We start from the raw sequence: 20694 nt of genomic DNA, 5'->3' as shown, positions 1-20694 counted from the left end.
AAAATTAAAGACTATTTTATGATTTACTCATCCTCATGTCGTTCCAAACCTCCATGCTGTTTTTTTTTTTTTTTTCAGTGGAACACAACAGGGAAATAAAAGTAAACATATATTTTTTCAGCAAGTCCATGAAATTTCCATGAAATAGTTTCAAGTTAGGCTGCCTATCAGCAACCTACACATCCCAGCTAAATGTTCCCTATAAATTATTTCAAGCATCTACATTCACAAACCACTGTTGATTTTAAAAGAAAAGCAAGTATCCTATAGGCTACCACATGCGTGATTTGGCATGTCGGAAAGCGCACAGAGACTGCTCCCTTTATAATCACTAAAAAGCTGTCAATCATTTTAGTTAATAACATTCTTTCAAAGTTTCTTTATAATCAATGAAGCTGACTGCACAATGAATCTCTCATAATATCTACACTTTGTTTGTTCTAATGAGAGGATTTGTGAGTGTGCAGAACTCCACGTTGAAAAAACATGTTGTAAATAGAAACCTTTGAGGCTATCCAGAGTGCAAACACACATACACACTGGATCGCTTGCCAAATTTCATTCAATATGCTATTATTACAGAGAAAACTGATCCTAGAAAAGCAGAAGCAAAAAGCTAAGCTTCGCCCAGCCTTACACACGCTCTGCCTATGTTTGTGTCTGTAAGTAGTTTTTATTTTATATTTTTATTGTGCTTGTGTAACGGAGGCAAGCTTGTTAGAGCTATGCATGTAAACCTCACTCCCCCGGCCTTAAAAACGACTGTCGCTAGAGACTGCGGTCATTAGCGTCCTTGTTAGCGCCCGCCTTCCATGCCGGAGATGCTAGTTTGAACCCCACTCAGAAGGGGTCAAGTAGGACCAGTTATATTTGGTGCCGTGACCCGGATGGAAGCTAGTAAGAGCTGTGCATGTAAACCTCACTCCCCTGGCCTCAAGAAGAGCTCTAGCAACTGATGCTAGAAACTGTGGCCATTAGCGTCTTTTTTAGTGTGCCCGCCTTCCATGCAAGAGACAGCGGTTCGAATCCCACTCGCAGCGGTCGAGTAGGACTAGTTACATTTGGTGCCGTGACCCGGATGGGAGTGAGGTTTGGGGAAGAGTGTAGCAGAGGCAAGCTAGTAAGAGCTGTGCATGTAAACCTCACTCCCCTGGCCTCAAGAGGAGCGCTAGCGACTGATGCTAGAGACTGTGGTCTTTAACGTCCTTTTTAGCATGCCCTCCTCCCATGCAGGAGACAGCAGTTCGAATCCCACTCGCAGCGGGTCGAGTAGGACCAGTTACATTTGGTGCCGTGACCCGGATGGGAGTGAGGTTTGGGGAAGAGTGTAGCAGAGTCAAGCTAGTAAGAGCTGTGCATGTAAACCTCACTCCCCTGGCCTCAAGAGGAGCGCTAGCGACTGATGCTAGAGACTGTGGTCTTTAACGTCCTTTTTAGCGTGCCCTCCTCCCATGCAGGAGACAGTGTTTCGAATCCCACTCGAAGCGGGTCGAGTAGGACCAGTTACATTTGGTGCCGTGACCCGGATGGGAGTGAGGTTTGGGGGTTGAGTGTAGCGGAGGCAAGCTAGTAAGAGCTGTGCATGTAAACCTCACTCCCCTGGCCTCAAGAAGAGCTCTAGCAACTGATGCTAGAAACTGTGGCCTTTGGCGTACTTTTTAGCGTGCCCGTCTCCCATACAGGAGAAAGCGGTTCAAATCCCATTCGCAGCGGGTCGAGTAGGACTAGTTACATTTGGTGCTGTGACCCGGATGGGAGTGAGGTTTGGGGGATGAGTGTAGTGGAGGCAAGCTAGTAAGAGCTGTGCATGTAAACCTCACTCCCCTGGCCTCAAGAGGAGCGCTAGCGACTGATGCTAGAGACTGTGGCCTTTAGTGCCCTGGTTAACGCGCCCGCCTCGATTGCCGGAGACAGCAGTTCGAATCCCGCTTGGAACGTGTCGAGTAGGACCAGTTACACTTGTTGCTTTTGTTTAATAGATGAATAACTATTTATATGTTTTTAGATATATTATTTTTAGATACACACATATCATATTTTTAGATACACACATATCATTACACACTTATCTTGCACCCGCACTCGCAAACTGATCTTGTCCTATGCCACACTCTGTTGCATCGGGTCACGTGGGAGTGCAGGCCTCTACTTTGGGCTTTGAAAAATAAACCTACCCTCAGAAAAAATCACTGGAGTATAAGGTGTAACAACTAGCCCCGGTCTCCCGTATATGATTAGGTCTTATTTTACATATATATTGGGCAGTAGAGAAAATGGTAGGGAGAGCAGGTGGGATGAGCTCAGGAAGTGACCAACAGACCACACTCACAGCATAGTTCTTAAGTTTAAAAATTAAAGAAATGTTTATGAGTGAATACAGTGTCAAATATTAATTATATAATGTGATTGATTTTGCACCTTTAATATCTGATGTACATCAGTGACTTAACACATCTTGATGCTAAAGTTAGTGTTTCTATCTTCATCAGCGTCCTTTGAAGACAGTTAGTGAGCGTTGTGCATGAGTAATGAGTCAGACTCAGCCCCAGTGGAGCTGCACGCTCACATGCATCGGTAATGAGACCCGTGTTAGTGATGCTCGGCAGCAAAAACATGATTATGTGCCGCTCCGATCGCTCTATATCATCTTCCTGCACAAGCAATTGCTTTTATTTTGCTGCTTATTATTTTTGACAACTTAGATTGATCTCAGGATTAATCTTTTTTGAACTGAAGCACAATCTTGACAGCAGAAGGAGCATTTGATCCTCAACTCTCAAAGGTCACCCGTTACGCAGGACTTTGGCATATAAAACCGTGTGGAGCTGTCTGTGAGTTCTGAATTCAGTTCTTGAACGTCAGTTTTATCCAGTTGGACCAAACAATACACAGCCGACATGGGTAAGCATGGCAACAATGATAATTGTTAAGCTTTTATGTTATTGAGATTCGGGCAATGGAAAAAAGCTGCATTTTGTTATTTGGAAAACTGTATAATGATGATAGTGAATCATTTCATTCGTATTGTCTAGATTTGTTCTTTTAATCTTAACAGTCAATGTAAATGGTTCTCAAAATCTAAACGGCTTGAATTATAAAATCATATTGAACTTAAATTTGCACAATATTTCAGCTAATAATAGAGTAGAGATATTGTTCAACAACATGACATACCCGCAGAGAGCTACATATGTTCTCTTCCTCAGAGATCTGCCTATTTTTGATTCTGTCGCTGCATAATTAACACTTTGTTTAACAGGTCCTTATTAAGTTCAGAGAAAATAAAACCTATGAATATGCATCTAGTCTATTACGAGCTGCTGGGCTCTAAATATAGAACCTCATTAAACATTCATGTTCCACCTGCAGGCGGTATTTTAGCTGGTGAATGATAACGCTCCCTTCATCATGAGCTTCCTTACTTTTATCAAACATCTATAAAATATTAAACGGCCCAGGACACCCTCTCCGGTTATGCTGTTTGATACACTAATATACTAGCTCCATATTGATGTTTGTTAATGTTTCACACACAGAACCTCTCAGAGGTAGTCAGATAACCAAATCTCAGGCTTTACAAATTGAAAATATTGCATTCATTAAAAAAATATTTATTTATTTATTTCAAGAAATAAGCATTTCAAAGCATTGTTGTGTCCAATGCTCACTGACTGTACTAGTATATGTGTTTGTGAGTATATATATATATATATATATATATATATATATATATATATATATATATATATATATATATATATATATATATATATATTTTGATTAATTGAAATACTTGCCAAAACAAAATGAAACCTGGACAAAATATATCAGGACTCAACAGTACGGACTGCCCGGTGCCAGCGTGAATGCTGGGACAATTGACCGAACTGTCACTTTCCCTATCGGGCCAGTGCTGCGTCGTCAAATTTATCCTTTGCACTTGTTTTTAAACCTTGCCCATTTAAATACTCAAGCACAAGAAGATGCGAAAGAGAACACAATTTGGTACTCATTGTGTGAGAAACTTTGTGTGCAAACACATCCAAAGCGTGCGCCCAGAAAGCCACGTCACAGAATACTGAATTGAGTTCTCTTTTGCTTCTTGTTGCGCTTGAACGAACAAAGTCATACAAAATGATATCTTAATGCCCATCTTGGCGAGTATCCTAGTAAACACTGTCGACTATGGCTTAAGCAAACGTAAATAGTTGAAAAATAAAATGCACGTGTGTATCAGTATATTGGATCCGAAACAAAAAATCATATTGGTGCCTCCCTAATATATATATATATATATATATATATATATATATATATATATATATATATATATATATATATATATATATATATATATATATATATATTATATATATATTATATATACAGTGAATATACAATGATTTTTATTTGCATCAGCATTAGATGTATAAATACTTTATATTTTGAATAATACGAAAATATATTATATAGTGTATCAATATTAGATCAATATTTCCCCCCCCCATTTACTTTCATTCTCATTTAAATAATAATAAGCAATTTAAGCAATATTTGTTTATTTATTTTTTCTCTTTTTTGATTTTGGAGTGAAACATGACCTGGACATGCTCTTGACAGGCTTCATGAGATTCACCCAGAAAGGTCCCCTGCCATTTGACACCAATGACAGCTCACTCAGCACTTTATCAATTTTTCACTGCACACATCTTTTCGTTTGTCTATCACTGACTGACCAAACATTCATCACAATAACACTCACATCCATCTGCGCTGTGTCTCAGAGCAGATGCAATTCCTCACTGTGATCTTATCAAAATACACTTGAAAGGTGTGACCTTTTCACTTTATTGTATGATAGGGCAGCTCATACACAACTTTTCAAGTTTCATAATAATTATTGGTTTTGGATATACTGTAGGGTCTTCTTTTGTTCGGATATTACAGGAAAAATTCTGTCATCATTTTTTTATTGTGATGCCACTTTCTTCTGAATAACACAGAGCTGCTCTTTTTATAAAGTAAAAGTAAATAAATGCCAACAAGGGGCTGTCAACATTAAAAAAAAAAAATTACCATTACTGTAATCCATACAGTACGATTTGTGTGTTATACTACAAGCCATACCATAGGTTTATATGAGGAACAGACCGTTGTCCTGACATTTCATCCTACCCGTCAGATTGTCCTACCAGGGCTTACTCCGCATGTGAACATCATTTTAAATTGGCGGGAAAAAAGCATTTAGGGTAGGTTTAGGGTAGGGTTAGGTATGGATGTTAACAGAGCCTCAAATCACTTGATGCTCAAACTGATAGGTAGCATTTTTCACTGTTGAATTGTGCTACCTACTGTTTTAATGGGAGGTAGCAAAATCTGACAAGACAGGGAAAATTGACAGAACACCATCACTCCTTTGTTTAGGAAAACTGTGGAATAATTCAGATTTCCTAGTTCATTTCTTTTGTGAGATGCATCATTTCCAGGGGCTGATGTGGCATTTTGTATTCAGGCTGGATGGGTGAAAGCCTTTGTGTGTCGCTGAGAGCATGTTTAATTACCACCAGCAAACTAGATGGAGCATTGATGCCAACACTGGCTGCTAAGTACATTTCTGCCGGGCAAATAATGAGGTCAGGCTGCCATGCCCTCAGTGATGGTGATAAATGCACGTTCAAGAGATGTTCTGACTCCAGTGTTGAAAACAGGAGATTTGAGAAGGTTGTACATTTAGACCTGAATACAGTATTTATAGTTATGCTTGTCTTTAGAAAAAATCAACAGTTGTTTCCAAACAGGTTTCTAAACACCTTCCAGCACTCAACATTTGCTATAGAGTGCTGCAGTGGTGACTGCATTTTTGTAGGCTAACCGAGTAGTTAGTAGCTAAAGTGGTTCCCTCAAAGAATACCCAACAGGATTTGTCCATTGACTTTTGGATTAATACAGACCAACAAAAGTTCCTGATTCTTACACATTTGTTTCATCATGATAATCTGAACTTTGAAGCCTAAATTAGTGTTGTCAAAAGTACAGACTCTCCACCGAGTGCTTACACAGATACACATGGGAGCGTTTGAAGGCAGGATTCTACCAGTGGATCCATCTATCAGTGGATATATTAGGGATTCGCTTATAGCCGCCTGCTTTCAAACGTTCCCATGTGTATTTGTGTAAGCGCTTAGTGAAGAACATCACAGATGTCTATTTACAACATGTTTTTGAAGGAATGATCATTGTAGCCAACCGCAGACATATCTGTTGAGTGTGCTTAAATGCTAACTTGTTTATGGGCTTTGGCCTACAAAAATATGTCATCCCTGCAGGACTCTATTAGTCAGACAAACCAGGTAGCTCCACCCCCAAACTCATGCCATTGGTTGAGCCAGAATTGTTTTGCATCCATCATTTCCTCTCACATGTACTCTGACATTTTTGTTTGTCAGCTGCACCAGCATCACAGTTTCCTGAACCTGTTTGTTGTGGGACCTGCGTATGAGGTTCTGGACATATCCCAATATTCACTGGCTTCACATTTGAAACCGAAATGACTGATTTAATGATACAAATCGCTTTTCCCACAACAGCAGGTTTTCATCTGTCTCATTTGGGGTTTTGACCTCTGTCTTGTGTTCTTCTTTTGGTTCTGACTTCCTGTTCTGTCACTATCAGGTGATGTGGGTATGCAACCTGTGCCGAAAACAACAAGAAATCCTCACCAAGTCAGGGGCCTGGTTCTACAGCGGCCCAGGGGACGCCCTACCCCCGGGTGCGAGTGACCCTCGCCGCCGCCACGAAGAGGCTCCGCAGGAGAAGAAGGCCAAACTGCAAGAAGCCCCACTGCTGTACCAAGGGCCTCCAGGGGACCGTAGCCGTGCTCCAGGACTCTCGCGCCAGGCGTCACTCAACAACGACTCCGGTCTGAAGCCCAACGACCCTCTGAGCAACAGGTGAGTGCAGATGACATGCATCAATGTGTTTTTAGAGCGATGCGATGTCGAAAAGTTTGAACTTGCATAAACCCTGGTTAGAATCCTTGTGATTAGCAGCACTCTTCATGTTTAAAATAATTTGCCTACAGTGACCAAACCACTGTATGTGTTGATTGTATTGGGAACTTAATAGGTAAAGTCAGTCAACATAATGTTAGCTTGACAAAGCTTTGCCTAAATGTTTAAAATCTTCCCAGTAGATGGAAATACTGAGACAGACAGAAGGAGATAAAAATGCAAGGGCATTGCTAGGGTGTTCTGAGTGGTTGCTAATACATTCCTAAATGGTTGCTATGGTATTCTTGGTAGTTGCTGGGCTAATTGATTGCTATGGTGATGCTAGGCAGTTGCTTGGTATTTCTGGGTCATAAGTAGGGTGTTGCTAAGCAGTTTCTAAGGTATTCTAGATGGTTTCTATTGCTAGGTGTATGTTATGGTGGTTTGGGTTGTTACTAACTCAACAAGAAGTGAGAAAGGCATGACAAACCAGATTGATTGGCTGTTCTTGATGGTAAGCCATTTGAGGTTGATGGATGATAGGCAAACGTTTGGATTTCCTGCATGACATACTGTAAATACCACAAGAACCTGCCGTTAATGATCTGTCCCTTATGGACTACTTGACTTCACCACTTCCTGTGGAGTTTTTTTTTTCTGTGACTAACAGACTAATAAAATGTTTTGGCATAGAACGAATGATAGGATGAATGAACAAAGGATAGACAGAAGAACAAACAAACGGACGATAGACAGACAGAACGAATGAACGACAGACAGACGATCAAATGACAGACAGACAACTGAACGAACAACAGAATGAATGAACAACAGACAAACGAATGACAGACAGACAGACAGACAGACAACTGGACGAACGACAGACATCTGAACACAACAGAATGAATGACAGATGAATGAACGACAGACAGATGAACAAATGACAGACAGACAGACAAACGACAGACAGACAGACAACTGAACGAACGACAGACAGACAACTGAACCAACAACAGAATGAATGAACGACAGACAAACGAACGACAAACAGACAACTGAATGAACGACAGATAGACATCTGAACAAACAACAGAATGAATGACAGACGAATGAACGAAAGACACAGAAGGAATGAACGACAGACAGATGAACAAATGACAGACAGACAGACAGACAGACAACTGAACGAACAACAGAATGAATGAACAACAGACAAACGAATGACAGACAGACATCTGAACACAACAGAATGAATGACAGATCAACAAACGACAGACAGATGAACAAATGACAGACAGACAGACAAACGACAGACAGACAACTGAACGAACGACAGACAGACAACTGAACCAACAACAGAATGAATGAACGACAGACAAACGAACGACAGACAGACAACTGAATGAACGACAGATAGACATCTGAACAAACAACAGAATGAATGACAGACGAATGAACGACAGACACAGAAGGAATGAACGACAGACAGATGAACAAATGACAGACAGACAGACAAACGACAGACAGACAGACAACTGAACGAACGACAGACAGACAACTGAACCAACAACAGAATGAATGAACGACAGACAAACGAACGACAAACAGACAACTGAATGAACGACAGATAGACATCTGAACAAACAACAGAATGAATGACAGACGAATGAACGAAAGACACAGAAGGAATGAACGACAGACAGATGAACAAATGACAGACAGACAGACAGACAGACAGACAGACAGACAACTGAACGAACAACAGAATGAATGAACAACAGACAAACGAATGACAGACAGACATCTGAACACAACAGAATGAATGACAGATCAACAAACGACAGACAGATGAACAAATGACAGACAGACAGACAAGTGAACAAACGGCAGACAGACAACTGAACCAACAACAGAATGAATGAACGACAGACAAACGAATGACAGACAGACAGACAACTGAAGAACGACAGACAGACAACTGAACCAACAACAGAATGATTGAACGACAGACAAACGAACGACAGACAGACAGACAACTGAACGAACGAAAGAATGAACAAAAGACAGACGAACGAGCGACAGACACAGAACGAATGAAAGACAGACGGAATGAACAACAGACAGACAAATGAACGAACGACAGACAACGGAACAAACGTCAGACAATGAATAATAGACAGACAGCATGAACAACAGACAGACGAATGAACAATTGACAAACAGAACGAATGGACGAATCTGGACAATCTGAAATGAAATTTGACTGCAAAAGTCCAATTGCATGAATACAATAAACGTCTGTGTCAAATGACTTATTTTTTTAGGTTTTAGAGGCTCAAATATAAAATTAACCTTGCATGAAACGTAACTTCTTCTTTTTTTCTCTTTTTTAAACGCATGTATACATAGACCTCAAGCTGGGTTATCTGAAATTGAGACTGGGATAACAACAGCTGGAGCACACAATGCATTTATTCAGGTTCCATCTGTTTTTCAGCCATTTACCATTACTAATTTGCTGCTGAACACACTAGACAGGTAAATAACAATCAGTAATTTATGGTGAAACCTGCTCTAGAACAAATGCAGGAAGTCATAACACATTTATCAAACATTACGCCCCTAATCTGCGGGGAGATGCTAATGCACCGTGAGCATGTGAGTGTGATTCCATCTTTTTCCACACAGTGGCGGTGTCTCTCTGAGCCCTGGGATCAAATTCTCTCCCTCTTTAGCTGGGATGGCTGTATCGGCTTCACTGCTCAGGGTTCAGAGGTCAGTCCTGGAGAGATGTCTCAGTAGAAACAGATGCCTGCTCCCTTGAATCCGTGGGGCCTGCTGTGTGTTGGTTTGATTTTCCGTTCCTGAATACCTGTGGAGGAGAGGAATGTTGGCACAGGGATGGGGCTGATCTCACCTGCTGTTAATGTGTGTTGTGTTGACATGAGCACATTTGAATGACAAACCCTTGAAATGGAAACTGCATATTTAGACTTAGCCATTTAGTACTGGAGCAAGTTCTGTTGCCACTTAATTGTTGGTCTGTGTACACGTGCACACGTTTAATGGGAGTTTCAGCACATCTCGTTGTTTTTAAGATGGCGTGTCAAGTTAAAAATGTAAAGTTATTTTATTTAACTAGGTGAAGTGCACAAAGGACGTACTTTTAATGTATACACTAGCATTAAAAAGTTTGCGGCCTATAAGATTTTATGTTTTTGAAAGAAGTTTTTATTATTTACTTGATCAAAAATAGTTAAAACAGTAATATTGTGAAATACTATTGCAATTTAAATATATATATATATATATTAAGATTAGGGCTGTTTCGAATGCCATTTTTTGAGCTTCGAAGCTTAGGTGGCAATCAATATCGAATATTCGAAGCTTCGGTGGGTGGGGCTAAATATATAATAATAGTGTCGGTTTGCATTTGTATCATCTTTCACGACTTCACGTTTCACTCTTCGGCATCGTAAATGTCTTGCGGCAGACCCAGTGGAGTGCAGTGTTGCATTTGGTGCAATATGATCAGGTGGCACACATTCTTTAAATAATAATAAACATTTAATAATCTTTTAAATAGAACAGTTTCCGGTACGCATTACACGGGCAGGTTTATGCTCCGAAAACGGACAGTGCACAAGTGATACAAAACACAAAGTCTGTTGAGACCAAGAACTTTAATAAGGTATTAATAACGAACATTTCTTTAAAACAAATGAATCCCAAAACAGAAATTAAATTAGTAACACAGTGATTTCAATGAACTGTAATAAATAAAGAACACGGTAGCATGCTTATAAACAGTTGAATAAGAATAAATGAATTGTTTTTAAAATGACACAAAATGTAATATCTATCACAATTAGTTTTATTCTGTATAAGGGATTTATTTTGTCTTATGAGTGAGAATGAGTCCGTGACGGAAGTCACGTGTTGAAAAAAAAAAAGAAGAATATTCAAATCTCAAAACTGAAAATCGAATGCCACCCCACCGAACGAATATTCAAATATTCGATTATTCTAGTACAGCCCTAATTAAGATGTGATTTATTTCTGTGATAACTAAACTGAATTTTCAGCATCATTACTCCAGTCTTCAGTGTCACATGATCCTTCTGAAATCATAATATGCTGATTTGCTGCTCAAGAATCATTTCTGATTATTATCAATGTTGAAAACATTGTGCTTGTAAATCGAGGGAACAAATTAGTAAATCGTGCAAACGATTTCTTGCATGTCATGTGCGGGGCTCAATACTTATGACCTTGGTGTAACTAGCTCAAACTCCAAAATATTTAAAATTTTAGAAATGCATCCCTTGTGTCTATTCTTTACCATCAGATATTTCAAAGCAAGAACTTGTACTCATGCTTGTATTCGTGTACTCTGGATAGTACTCGTGCCCGTCCCTAAAGTTTGAGGGAGTATTTATGGTGCAATGCATTTGTTTTTTTTTTTACTCATCCCTGGCTTCTTTACCTGGCAGATGTCCGTGAAAGGCTCAGGACAGCAGGTGAGCTTTAAGCTGCTTTCACGGATGCAGTCTGACATTTCCTGTAGAACACGAGTGTGCTGTGAAATGTATAAAAAGCTACTGTGACAGCAGTGCTGTTCTTTTCGATCAGATCGGTTCATATGGCGTGTTCTGTCACGAAAACTGTAAATGCTCATTTGCACTTTCTGTCTGCCTTAACGTGTTACCCCCAGAAGGTTAGATGTTAAAAAATGTGCCTGCCATATGGTAGCGAGGCAGCTTCTGATTTGTTCTGTGTTGTGTAACAGAGAGTGTTATAGTTCTGTATTGGTCTTGACTTTACACAACTACGAAAGTGAGCAGCTGCTTTAAAGGTTTGTGCAGTAAGAGGAATTTCTCTGCTTCACATTGCTGGCCTCTCTGCTAACATCAGCTTGATGTTACAAACTGGCAAAATCTTCGAAAAACAGGTTAGTTTACCCAAAGTGCAATTTTAAAGTGTCATTTACTCACGCTAAAGCCCTTATTTGTGTTCTCATTTATTTAATCATACTGTGTGAAGATGCATGTTTGAAGTCATTTTAGTCTTCGATACCAAGTCGGTACTGAAATTTAAAAAATGTGACGCTTTAAACGCTGTTGAGCAGATTCGTAAACACCTCTGATTGGCCATTGTGTTCACACGGTCAACATATATGTCTGTGATTGGCTACAATGATCAATGCACGGGAGCATTTGAAAGCACACTGAAGTGTTTGAATTTGAAAGCGGGAGCGTTTGTAAGCAGGCGTCTATAGGCGGACCGATTCACGCCTGCTTTGAAACGCTCCCGTGTGTATCTGTGTAAGCGCTCGGTAAAGAGCGTCATTGATGTATATTTACAAAATGTTTTTGGAGCATTGATCATTGAAGCCAATCACAGACATATCTGTTGAGCTTGTGAACACAATGGCCAATCAGAGGCGTTTGTGAATCCTCGCAACAGCGCTCAAAGAGTCACATTTTTTAAATTTCATTACTGACTTTGTACTGAACTTACAGGTTCTATATTGGCATTGATGTTTCCATGAAGCACATCCTTTAACATCCATGGAATCTTTCCATTGCACTGAAGGTTCTTTATAGTGGTAAAGGTTCTTTGAGGAACCAAAATTATTATTCTTTTTGGCATCACTGCAAAAAAACCCTTTTAGGATCCTTTATTTTTAAGATTGTACCGACCGCAATGTGGTAAGTTTATAAATACTGTACAGTAGTGCATATGACATTTTAGAGCTGTGGTGGAGATTTTCAGAGCAGACTTAAATTTTGTTAGGATTAGGAATATACTGCACACATGGATAGACTAGTTGATGCTTTAATGGTGCTCTTTGTCATTTTTGTGGCTTGACAGTCCTGGTCACTGCTGGTTTTGTATGGAACAAAACATGAACATTTCCATTTTCCATTTCCACACAAAAAATAAAGAAAGGTAATTGTGAAATAGCCAAAGTCGCTATAAGAATTAAAATTGACAATTCTTATTTTTATGGAATATTGCATCATTTGTTATAAATTATTTACCTGTGCATGTCATTATTTTTTACATTTTAAATTCATTTGCTCTCATAAACTTTAATAAAAATAACTCTTCTCTTCTCTTCTCTTCTCTTCTCTTCTCTTCTCTTCTCTTCTCTTCTCTTCTCTTCTCTTCTCTTCTCTTCTCTTCTCTTCTCTTCTCTTCTCTTCTCTTCTCTTCTCTGATGATGGGTTTACTGGTGCGAAGGCAGGACAACCTGTCACTCACACGAGATCAACCAATAGCAAAACACAACCATCCAATCAATTCCCAGTGGACAAAATCAAGTCCTGCCCTACATTTCTTTTTTTCTTTTTTGAGAAGCCGTTTCACTCACAATAGGGAAGAAAAGACTATTGCAAATTCTATTTCTTGCAGACTTTAAAATAAGAAATAAAGTCACATTGTAAGATCTATAGTCACAATAAGAGATATGAGAGAAAAAATTATTAATACTTTTTTTGCTCTTAGGCAGAAATGGTCTTCCACAGAAGAAATAAAATAAATTTAATTCTTCATTTTATCTATTTAATTGTGATATTTGCTTATTTTTTATTGCTAGAGGAATCACAAAAATGAAGGTGTGAAACTGTGAAATAGTCGCAAACCTCATAAAGGGTTGCAAACTTCATATAAAATGTATAGAAATAAATAAAACAGCTGCTCCAGGGCCACATTAGACTATCGTGAGGCCTGCCTGAGGCTCACTCTGGTGGGTGAGAGAGTTCGAATTCGACCGCGATGGATTACTGGAAGTATTAAACATCCAGGAATTGACAGGCTGGCTTTCTGAAAATGCATCCGGTGAGGATGTGCCATCCCCAGGCATGAATCAAGATCAGACGCCCCTGGAGGAATGTCCTTTTCAGAAAAATTTTGTTTGACCTCTTGAGGTTGATTGACGATCAGCGAGTGTCTGTTCAAAAATAATAATAAAAAAAATATTTTTATATTAATTTCTGGCACTTCTTCTGTTCGTGGAAAGTGGCAGGGGTGTTTTTGGGTTAACTGCTGTCAAAGTGGATAAGAATGGCCTGACAGTTCAGTGTTAAATAGTTTGATGCCCAGGAATAGAGCTCAGGAAATCACTGAAAAGCACTTCCATTAATCTTAAAGAATGTTTAAATTAACTCCGATTCTCCTTTCATGAAAAAGTGCTGACAGGCTATTTATATCCTGAAATAATGTGGGAAGAGCCTAATTTGTCTTGGTCTCAGAGGTGTCATTGGAGTGAACGCTCAGACGCGGCGCGAGTGTGGGTGAAACTGCTAGATGAAACAATAATAATTACACTGGGATTCGGATTTAATTACAGCCGTTATGTTTCTCTGGGTTTTGCAGGTTTTTGTGCGCTTGCATCTCCTCCCCTTCCATCTATAAAATCCATTAGTGTTTTTATCGGAGCTAGATGCAATGTGACACCTAGGTTGAACCACAGACAACAGTGGTTGTTTTAATGCTGAAATTAGTTTGACAAAATGCATGAGTCACTTGTAGTGTTAGGAGCTGATCTTCTGTTGTCACTGTAAATACTGCAAAATAGACAGACAGACAGATGCATATCGTCTCGTTTGTTCAAAAGGTCAGCACAAGTTTCACTACAAGTATGATGTAATCAAGTTTCATGCTCTTGGCTTGTCGCTATGGGAGCTGATGTTGTGATATGGAGGTTTTGTCTGGAGAGAGTTGTTAAGAGAATGAAAGATGCACCTGCAGGAATTCAGTATCAGCATTCTGATCTCACACCTGCCTGCTCTCCAGACGACCCTACACTAATGCTTTAAATGCTGATCTCTAAACAATTAGTGCACTTGAGCTTTAGCATGGTCATCTCTATCTATCTATCTATCTATCTATCTATCTATCTATCTATCTATCTATCTATCTATCTATCTATCTATCTATCTATCTATCTATCTATCTATCTATCTATCTATCTATCTATCTATCTATCTATCTATCTATCTATCTATCTATCTATCTATCTATCTATCTATTGTTCTACTTATCGTTCTATCTTTCTATCGTTCCATCGTTCCATCATTCAAACTACCAGTCTATCACTTTGCAGTCCATTCATTCTCTTTTCATATTTTTCATAAATACTTTTACATTTTTAAAGAAAAAATGCATGTATTGTGTTTTAAAATTGTATATATTATAGTATTATATTATTTTACATTATATATTATTGTCTATCTATCTATCTATCTATCTATCTATCTATCTATCTATCTATCTATCTATCTATCTATCTATCTATCTATCTATCTATCTATCTATCTATCTATCTATCTATTGTTCTACTTATCGTTCTATCTTTCTATCGTTCCATCGTTCCATCATTCAAACTACCAGTCTATCACTTTGCAGTCCATTCATTCTCTTTTCATATTTTTCATAAATACTTTTACATTTTTAAAGAAAAATGCATGTATTGTGTTTTAAAATTGTATATATTATAGTATTATATTATTTTACATTATATATTATTGTCTATCTATCTATCTATCTATCTATCTATCTATCTATCTATCTATCTATCTATCTATCTATCTATCTATCTATCTATCTATCTATCTATCTATCTATCTATCTATCTATCTATCTATCTATCACTTTTTTGCAGTCCATCCATCATGTTTTTAATAGTTTCCATAAATACTAAATACATTTTACTATATTTTGCAGAAATACATATATTTTCTTTTAAAATAAAATTGTAAGTATATTATATTATATTATATTATATTATATTATATTATATTATATTATATTATATTATATTATATTATATTATATTATATTATATTATATTATATTAATATTATATTAAGCAATAAGGTACGAGAGGCTGTGCTGTATCTTGAATAAGTCACGGCTGAAGGGCGTTGTTAGGCACGACTCGAAGCGGAGTAACCCCTTCAGCCGAATCATTCATGATACAGCACTAGCCTCGAGTTCTGTATTGCTTTTATAAAACGGTTACCACACAATACAAATATTAAAGCCAGAAGTATATATCAATGCAACTTTCATGAAGTAAATTGCCACTAAAGCATTCCTTCCGCCGGAAAAAAATAGCCCCTGACCGTGAGCAGCAACAGAAGTTACATTATTACGCCATTAGATGGCAGCAAAGACTGTCTTTACGAATGTGTCACTCATTAGTGAAGACTTTTACATTGAAATGACTGAATTGTTGTGAACACGGAACAAGACGCAACTGACAAATGCTATGACTATTGCACTGTCATTCACGGGCAAACCTCTTAACTGTTAAAAGGACAAGATACTGCTTCGGACCGCCATTAAAACAGATTTTTTTATTATGAACAGGACTGGCCTGAAGGAAAATGTTAAATATGAATGCAGGTGATAAACTCACTCATACAGAACATACAGTTTACGTTTCTAAGAGTGGTTACTAAGGGTGTTGTGTAGTGATACACAGAACCGTTGGGTTAAGCGGTCATAGGCACATTATCGTGAATAAAACACAGCTATTGACAAATCAGAATCAAGGACAGGAACAAACCTTTTATATTATATTATATTATATTATAGACAACCCAAAGTCAATAATATACTTCAAAATGCTTGTACAATGTAAGCACATAATAGATGCAGTCTTGATCATCGTGCTTATGGCTTTAACATGTCTCTCATAATAGAGTAAATTCAAAGGGCCCTGCTTCCCTTTAAGATGCATATAGAACATTTTTTTTAGGTCAGAATGCATGTTAAAAAGCCCTCTTATTCCTTGTGTCCTCAGGGCAGTGCACTCCACACGAGAGCGTTTTCTCTTCCTCTAACGCCCTTATTCCTTCAGGTCATCAAATATCCACACACAATAGTTGTCTTTTAGAGCAGAGCATCTCTCCACAGAAAACCCTTAATGATGTGGGAGAAAGAAAGCTCCCCTCCTCCCCACGCCACATGCGCTGTAATGCTGGTAGAGGATGTGTAGTGCTGCTCTGGTGCCCCTGAAAGCGGATGGCTGCTGTAGATGGGAGAGAGAATCCTGACAGCAGCGTCTCCGCGAGCCTGGGCTCTCTAGAATCCGGACGCGACGCGCTTGCATGCGTGCGTATGCGTGGACGTTTTTCGCGATAACTGTGGATAATTAGAGGCGCGAGGGATCTCCGGTGCGTTTAGGAAGCGCTGCGCGTTCGCTTTCTCTCTTAAGTTCGGATCACAATGACCGGGAGAGCCGGTGTCGGTCCGGTCTCCTCGTCCAAATGCACTTTTCACCGGGAACAGATCACATCGGGAAGTTGAATCGTGTTTATGTTGCGCTGGAGATGCGGCGCGTCCGGAGCGAGGAGCGCTGGAGGAGTTTCATCTGAGGGAAAGCGGGAATATACGCAGGATAACGGAGAGGAAGAGGGAAAATGCAGTTTGAGACATTGCGTCAGTTCTGTAGCTCGGTTTTATCTCATTTTAATGGGGCTTTCACGCCGCCGCAGAATATTCTGCAGACGGAGCTCCTGGAACAGGCGCTCAGCACCATCGGGTGAGTTTGTAACACATCACAAGTGACTTATATCTGCTTTTCCTGAAGGAAATATCAGTGCTTGAGAGGCACGGATGGATAGAAATTGTGTGTATGGGGCGGCTGTGAGGCAGCTTTCCTTCTGAGTAAATGAAATGCCGCAGCCGTTGTCATGACACTCAGCACGCATCTTGTTTAGTGGCGGCTGTGTGAGAAAGGACCAATCAGAGTTCGCTATGCTAATAAATGCAAGCAAGATGTCCAATTGCAATTCAGTACGCGAATATTACTCACATTTCATCACTGTTGATTGCATTTTGAATGGCAAAGGCTGAATCCTTACCTGCAATAAAAAAATAAAATAAAATAATAAAATAATAATAATAATAATAATAATAATAATATATATATATATATATATATATATATATATATATATATATATATATATATATATATATATATAAATAATTTATTTTATACTTAAATTGTAAGAAGTTATAGCAACGCTAAGACTGAAATGATCTTCAAAATCTGAATTTTATTTGCCAAATTGATAGATTCAGAGGCACCATTAACGAAAGGGATCTCATGTTTCCATTTTGTTTTCTCATGGTTGAATTTGTCCACGAAATGTGTTTATTTGTAATTTTGAGTGGTTATTTGTTGCAATTATCAGTTGTGGGAAACTTGGCTGTTGTTTAGTCATTTGTGATTTTTTTTTTTTCAAATTAATCAGGTCTTTAATCTACAAAACTTTTGGTTTTATTTGTTAGTGTTCATCTAGAGTTCTTTTTTTTAAGATTTTGACGTGATAAAAAATTGTTTTAAAGTGAGCAATTTGTGTACATCTATTTGCTATCATTTGCATTCAATATTTAATTAAAGTGTGTGTGTGTGTGTGTGTGTATCTCTCTCTCTCTCTCTCTCTCTCTCTCTCTATATATATATATATATATATATATATATATATATATATATATATATATATATATATATATATGTATATATTCATAGCTGGGTAGTAACAGATTACATGTAATCTGGATTACATAATCAGATTCCAAAAAACAAGTACTTGTAATTAGAGTAAACTACTTTATAAAATACTCGTAATCAGACAACAGTTACTTTTTTATGGATTACATAATTACATATTTTTTACACAATGTCAATAAGTTGTTCACGATTAATTGATTCTCTTAATTTTTCATTTTTTTAACATTTATATTTTTATACGTTTGTGATTCTTCGAGTTTTTCTGGCGTTGAGGGGGAAATATATATGAAATATATATATATATATATATATATATATATATGAAATAATATAATAATAACAATAATATATATGAAATATAGATGAAATATTTGATGTAGCAGTGATATTGCTGTGAGTTTCATTTTTTTCAATATTTTCAATATATAATATTGCTGTTTTATAAATTTATTTAATTATAAGTAAATGTTTTAAAATCATAAGATGTGATTTTGTTTTATTCAGCGTTACTATCAGCAAACACTAACAGGTACATTAGTGTTAGTATTTTGAAGTATTTACTGTCCATACATTGCACTTTAAAAAGAATCTGTTGAGGCTCTTGCTGGTGAATAGAATATATTTTTTGAAATATATTTTTTCTTTGTATCTGTCAAAATAGTACAAGATTATCCTACAATAGTAGTCAGATTACGTTACCAAAAATGTGTAATCTAAGAGATTATATTACTGATTACAAATTTTGTCATGTAATTTGTAATCAGTAACTCATTACAAGTCATAAGTAATCTACCCAGCTCTGTATTTATATTAGGGGTGGGCCAAAATATCGATATGGCGATATATCGTCATCCTTCTCTGTGCGATACGAGAATCGTATCGCTGCGCCAAATATCGATATTTTAATTTAAAAAAATAAAGCGCTATATATAGATTTCTTTGCTCAGAGCATCCTACTTCAAGGCGGTGCTTGACACATGAATGAGGGAAACGTGAACTTAAGTTAACTAGCCTAAGAAAAAGAAGTTATTAACAGGATGGGCGGACAGCAGTGTGAGTAAAATAGATGCCCCAGCCACGTTTAAGTTCAAAGTCTTGACGCACTTTTATACCATTGATGTGACAGTCGTAGACATCTTTGATGTTCTTCACTGAGCGCTTAGATATACACGGGAGCATTCGAAAGTATATATTAGGGATCCTCTGATAGACGCCTGCTTTCGAACGCTCCCGTGTATATCTAAGCGCTTGAAGAACGTCAAAGGGTCTGTTTGCACCTGGTGACTTCATGCTCTGAAAAGACCAGGTCTAAATGCCTAAAAACGCATTTGAGACGGATTTAAATCTGATCGCTCAAACCACTTCAGGAGATGGTCTGGGACGCATTCCAGTCAAAACTGTCTATGCATCAGTCTAAATGCATCTGGTTGTTGAAACTACATATGTAAATTTTACTTCTCCCAAAAATACTAAAACTGAAACATGTGAGAGTCAGATATGACAACGCTACTGCATCACACATCGCCGCAGATCTCTTCAGCAAGCTGACGCGCAAACTGCCGCATATGAAAGTGAAAGTAAGTCACAGACGCATAACACACAATTATCTTCATTAAAAGTAATGAGACCTCATACCAGTGCTGTTGCCGCTCTCTCCTATTGCAGTCTTTGATTTTGAAATTAACTGATGGTCAATAAAATGCACCTCATTTCTTGCTTTCGGTGACGTGAACTCTATTAAATGTACATATAAGATCGGATTTATCCGTTAACCTGCACTTAACCTTTTCACGTGCATTTTGTTTTCATATTAAGACCAATATCGCAATGTATCATTATAGGATTGTCTAGCGATATATCGATTATCGCAGAATCGCTGACTCGCGATATTATCGTTATCGTGAGCCATTTATCGTGATCTTATCGTATCGTGAGGTACCCTCCGATTCCCACCCCTAATTTATATGTATATATACATACACATATCTCAAGATATTGGTATCAGCATCTACCATTGCACTTTATGTAGTAACATATTTATGTCATTGGCTCTCGAATCATTAGAGAAGTGGGCAGGTTCTGAGAGACATTTACAGATCCCCGGCCAAGCTCCAGCTCCAGCATTAGAAGGGCAGTGGTCCTGTACCTCACCGTAAACCTCTGAAGGACCTC

The 20694-nt window shown here is 38.1% G+C and overlaps 1 protein-coding gene across 2 annotated transcripts in view; it reads left to right on the top strand.

The window, feature by feature from the left end:
* The window catches only part of rims2a (regulating synaptic membrane exocytosis 2a), a 236105-nt gene that overhangs the window by 55262 nt on the left and 160149 nt on the right, over window positions 1-20694 (top strand). For both annotated transcript variants that reach the window (XM_067410743.1, XM_067410751.1), the window contains one exon: window positions 6673-6950. In XM_067410743.1, coding sequence (XP_067266844.1) covers window positions 6673-6950 — 278 coding nt within the window. The remainder of the gene's footprint in view (window positions 1-6672; window positions 6951-20694) is intronic.

Source organism: Chanodichthys erythropterus, chromosome 2 (assembly GCF_024489055.1).
Source record: "Chanodichthys erythropterus isolate Z2021 chromosome 2, ASM2448905v1, whole genome shotgun sequence".
In the NCBI taxonomy this organism is placed as follows: domain Eukaryota; kingdom Metazoa; phylum Chordata; class Actinopteri; order Cypriniformes; family Xenocyprididae; genus Chanodichthys; species Chanodichthys erythropterus.
The sequence above is the reverse complement of the archived record's forward strand: the minus strand, read 5'-3'. Positions and strand labels throughout refer to the sequence as shown.